This window comes from Adiantum capillus-veneris, chromosome 3, assembly GCF_014529385.1.
Source record: "Adiantum capillus-veneris isolate H3 chromosome 3, ASM1452938v2, whole genome shotgun sequence".
NCBI classification, from domain to species: Eukaryota; Viridiplantae; Streptophyta; class Polypodiopsida; order Polypodiales; family Pteridaceae; genus Adiantum; species Adiantum capillus-veneris.
The window spans coordinates 149,466,589-149,471,555 of record NC_140933.1 but is presented as its reverse complement, the minus strand read 5'-3'; the positions used below and the strand labels follow the sequence as shown (position 1 = coordinate 149,471,555).

The following is a 4,967-nucleotide window of genomic DNA, read 5'->3' as shown; positions in this document are numbered from 1 at the left end:
TTTTTAAAATAGGAGGTATATATATATATATATATATATATATATATATATACATATATATATATATATATATATATATATATATATATATATATATATATATTTAAGTTGCTTGGCTTGGCAAATTCTGGTGATAAGTAACTTGACGGCGCATACTGTTCATCAAAAAGTTTTGGGATGGGGGGGTATACGCTTGGTGTGTACTAATTTTTTGACTGAGAACTATCACTTAAGCATGGCATCTTGACCACTGTTGCTTTAAGCCTGGTAAAGCCCACCATTTTGGGTTGGCTAAGTATATGTAAAGGGGTTTTTTCTGTGCACTGATGTTGGAGCGAAGTGTATGTTAACTGCTGCTTGGCTTGACAATGCAAAACTCTGATGGTAAGTAACATGTCGATACATAGTGGAGCTTTGGGATGGGGGTATACCCCGGATGTATATTGGTTCTTACACTTGGTACTGCCGCTTAAAACTTGGCATCATGATGTCGCTTAAAAAGCCTAGTAAAGCCCACTGTTTGGGTTGGCTTAGTGAATATCGAGGTCTTTTTTGCCCATCAACGCTGATGTTGCATGTTTTTATAAATGTTGGGGACTTTGGGGGAACATGGCTCGATTACATACCATTGCTAAACTTGTTCGATTTTAGTTGTTTGGACAAGATGATGCAATACACTATTTGCATTCACATGGTCGGGTACAAAAAATCAGTATAAACATCTAGCTCTTTTTTTTTGGTTTGACACTTAGACGGGCTAGGTTACTATAAAGGTTCTTTGCCACTTGGCTTGCTAAGAGATTATGACTTACAAACTTGGGAAGGATTGGATTCCATATAAACATAAACAATATCAGTTCTAAATAAACAAAAACAAGTTTGAACTCATAATGGTATTTTTTAGGCTTCTTTACGGCTTCATGTGATAAATACACAAAAACAAGTTTGAACTCATAATGGTATATTTTAGGCTTCTTTACGGCTTCATGTGATGAAGCCTCATTAATTTGGCAGATAAAAACTCAAAAAGTTGGTTTAAAAAAAAAGGGGGGGGGGGGGGGAGCATGCCACTTGGAGGGGTTATGGCCTTCTGATAAGAATAAAATACTAAATAAACTGTGGAATAATAAAATTTTATATAGAAAAACATCATAAATACTTTGGACTAAGCTTGTAAGTTAAAAAAAGTTATGAAATGGACATGGATAACAATTGGTATAGTCCATTGCTACACACACACACACACACACACACACAATTATGTAGTTTGCATGCTGACCTTCTTCTTCTACTTATGCATGCATGCATATTGGACCACTCTCCTGCAGGTCTCCTCAAGTCTCCTCTCTAGAATTTGCCTTGATTTTCCTAAAAACACGAATTTTCAAAATTGTCACAACATACATTTAAAATCGTATGTGCATACTGGTTGCTTCTTATTTTATTTCACGAGAATCTTTTTGCACTCCTTTGCTGCCTGCCAGTGGTGCACACAGAGCATCAAAATCAGCAAAAGACGTCTTCAAATTTGAACTCAGTAGCATTCGTCACAAATTCTCAACGCTAACCACCTCAGCCTAATGTTCTCTGTGCTCCCGTATTGCAACTGTACTTAAAAAAAAAAATCCTCAACCCCCTCCCAGTCCCTCATCTGCGTGTCCCACCGCTTGTTGCTTGGGTTCGCGCCATTGCTGTTACTCAGTTTCATGCCACCGCCTGCTACTCAAGTCCCTTCGCTCATTGACACCGGTCTCTGCTCTTTTGTTTCCTTCAATCAAAATTGGCATCGATGCCCATCACGCCCCACATAGAATCTGCGGGGATTCTCCATGTTGCTGATTTTATTTTGAAATGTGCAGACATACCCCTATAGAGCTTCACATCCCTTGGACGTGATTCCGAAATGAAACGAGAAAATGAAATGAAATGAAATGTTACGACGTGTTTTCAAAATTTATAATAGTCCGATTCCCGCTCTTCGGCTGCTCATTCTTCTCCACTCTGCAGGTCACGCGAATTAGGGTTTCTCTTCCCCTGCGGATCTCTACTCAGCTCTGCGCCATGCCTCAGATTCAGTATTCGGAGAAGTATTTCGACGACGTCTACGAGTACAGGTTCTCTCTCTCTCTCTCTCTCTCTCTCTCTCTCTCTCTCTCAAACGATTGGCACTCTCGGCTAGTAGACACGGAGAGACGATTGGCACTCTCGGCCAGTAGACACGGAGAGAGAGAGAGAGAGAGAGAGAGAGAGAGAGAGAGAGAGAGAGAGAGAGAGAGAGAGAGAGAGAGTTCCTAGCTTGCACGATCGTCGAGTACGGCAGACGTATTATCTCATGTCTAAGGAGCTTAACTCGAAACAGAGTTAGCTGGATGACAAGACCTCGCGCGCCATGTGGAAATACAGTTAGTTCCAGAATAAACCTCTAATTGCGCGCATTCTACTTCAAAACCAGCTCGCGAAGACAGATCTTGAGATGTAACCAGGACAGATGGCAATCAAAGCGGCAGCAACAATGCCAGCTCCTGAGTCCCATATCTCTTTTCCAAAGAAATAAGCCACTAATGTGGTATTTGAGGCAAAGATCTTGAGATGTAACCAGGACAGATGGCAATCAAAGCGGCAGCAACAATGCCAGCTCCTGAGTCCCATATCTCTTTTCCAAAGAAATAAGCCACTAATGTGGTATTTGAGGCAAAGAAGGGGGCCGTTAATACACATACATCCCGAATGTGCACAGCAAAGCTGAGTAATCTGAGTGCCCAATACATTAAAGCAGCTGTTATCATGAGACCTGGGTAAAGAGTCCCTCCAATGATGCGGCCAAGTGGATACCAAGTTTCATAATCAAACCAGTTCCAGAACTCATAGAATCCTTTCTGAGTGAGATACAAGGTCGTACGGTAGTTGAAATAAGGATCAAACTCATGAATCATACTCTCATAGCGCAGCACACTGAAGAGGCGAGTGGCGAATGCCAGCACATAGATTAACATAAGGGCACTTCTTCTCGGAAGCGTTTAAAGTTTACCAGCAGGCGACAATAAAAACAAAGAGTTCCATCCTTCAGTGCAGAATTCGCTGCCCACTTCTCTCAGAAACTTCAGGATCAAAACAAAGCAGAGTGACCTCTATCTGCATTTTGTTTACTTGCTGATGTGGCCTACTGATAGGTTTTGTGACTCCTAAGCTGTAATTCTTCTCCATTTGCTCAATGCTTATGTAAGCATTCCCTCTTCATTGCAGCTTATTCAAACAACCTCAATTTTAATGATTAGGTTCTGCAACTGTGTAACTGTGAATGTTTCCTTTGGTAGTTCCTAAAATCTTCAGAAGCACTGTAACTCTAGACCCCTTTTAATTGCTATTGGCTTTTTCTGCACATGCAGGGTTAGGCTGTAAGATCCTGACAGGATTTTGCATTTTGAAAGCACCAAACGGAGGAAGTGAACATAGTGTAGTTTTTGGTATAGCAACTCCGTTCCAGTGATCTGTCTTCAAAGTGATATAGATCATTTATAGAAGCTTATATGCATCTCATGCCCCCGTTCCAGGTGTTTGCTTCCTTCTGGTTACTGTAGCTCTGCCATTTCTTTTTGATTTGCAATTTCATATATCTTTTTTTGGATATAATCTATCTATGCCTTGTTTGGCGTTGGGGATCAAGAAATTTGCTTATTCCTGGGTAGTGGGGAACAAGGACTGCCTGTTAACCATCAAGGGTTGCTGAAATGCCAGCTTTGTTAGAATGCTGAGCAGGAAGCTAATTGAACAGGTCCCAGGTTGTGAAAGTTATGCTGTGTGCATACCGAAGAGGGCTTAAAGTAGCGTAATGAGAACTTTTTGTTGCTGTAGACATGCGGTTCTTACTCCAGAAAGTAGTGTAGCTAAAACTTGATCTGGTCCTTACTTGAGAAAGTGGTGTAGCAATTTTTTGTTGTTGCTGCAGACATGTGGTTCTTACTCCAGAAATCACCAAATTACTTCCGAAAAATCGTTTGCTCTCAGAGGTATTTTCACATTCCATTTTTCTGGCTAATGCTCAACATTCTTGTCAAATGCTAACTTTTCTCATTTTCTTACTTGAAGGCTGAGTGGCGGGCCCTTGGAGTGCAACAGTCCCGTGGTTGGGTGCACTATGCTATTCACAAGCCTGAACCACATATTATGCTTTTCAGACGGCCATTGAATTACCAGCAAAACCAGCAAGTCATGGCTAATCCATCACAGGCTCAAACCCAAGCTTCTCAGGCAGTGGGAATGAAGGCTTGACTTGATCATTAATGTATGTTGAAGCATGGCTTTGTTCAATTATTACTTTGTGTTACTGAATTGTCTGAGATATGGGTTCTTGGTAAATTGCAGGTATTTAAGTGGTATGGTTTGCATTTCATAAACCATCATTGTCGCAGCTCGATGTGGAATTACAAATTATGATTCAAGTACTCTCAGAGTTTGAATACGACTGTAGAGTGCTAAAAATTTGTCTAAGCTAGCTTTCGGCATTGCTGGCTTTTGGTAAATCTTTTAAGACCAGTTAATGTGAATACTTTCCAGGCCATGCCCTTTTTGGTTGAAAGCAGGACTTGATCTTATTGTGTTTTTCTGTGCATATATGCTCAAAGAGCTGCAAGTTTCTGTTCACAAGGTCTCAAAATCATTGACCCATGTTACTTCTCTCAACTTGTATTTGTGCTATGTTAATTGTTTGTCTATTCTTGCTTTATCCTGCTTGTTTTTTGCAGCCTGAAGTTCTTCTATAGAAGATTTTGGCAGATGTCATTCGCATCTGTGGCTGATTTAGTTTTTGCCCCTTATCGAGGCTTTGATTATTTTGAGCATTAGGTGTCGCTAACTGTTTGAAAGGTTGACCTATATAGCATGGGCTTGATTGCGTAACATGAAGTGTTCTTTTGGTCACTCATTTGGTAGTAAAAGCACACATTGATCGAATTTTCCACAAACATGTC

At 40.6% G+C, this 4,967-nt stretch overlaps 1 protein-coding gene across 1 annotated transcript; it reads left to right on the top strand.

Annotated features, from left to right (window-relative positions):
* Positions 1 to 1,958: 1,958 nt before the first annotated feature.
* Positions 1,959 to 4,680, top strand: LOC147461923 (cyclin-dependent kinases regulatory subunit 2-like). Its single transcript, XM_086509395.1, has 4 exons — positions 1,959 to 2,114; positions 3,947 to 4,007; positions 4,087 to 4,282; positions 4,363 to 4,680. Exons 1-3 carry the CDS (start codon positions 2,062 to 2,064, stop codon positions 4,267 to 4,269), a joined length of 297 nt encoding a protein of 98 aa, XP_086365521.1. The 5' UTR covers positions 1,959 to 2,061; the 3' UTR covers positions 4,270 to 4,282; positions 4,363 to 4,680.
* The last annotated feature ends 287 nt before the right edge of the window (positions 4,681 to 4,967 follow it).

Bases quoted from the DNA above. Each gene is read 5' to 3' on its own strand.
- LOC147461923 (XM_086509395.1), top strand. From the start codon at position 2,062: ATGCCTCAGATTCAGTATTCGGAGAAGTATTTCGACGACGTCTACGAG. The intron at 2,115-3,946 runs GTTCTCTCTCTC...TTGTTGCTGCAG, and splicing joins GACGACGTCTACGAGTACAG to ACATGTGGTTCTTACTCCAG. The intron at 4,008-4,086 runs GTATTTTCACAT...TCTTACTTGAAG, and splicing joins AAAATCGTTTGCTCTCAGAG to GCTGAGTGGCGGGCCCTTGG.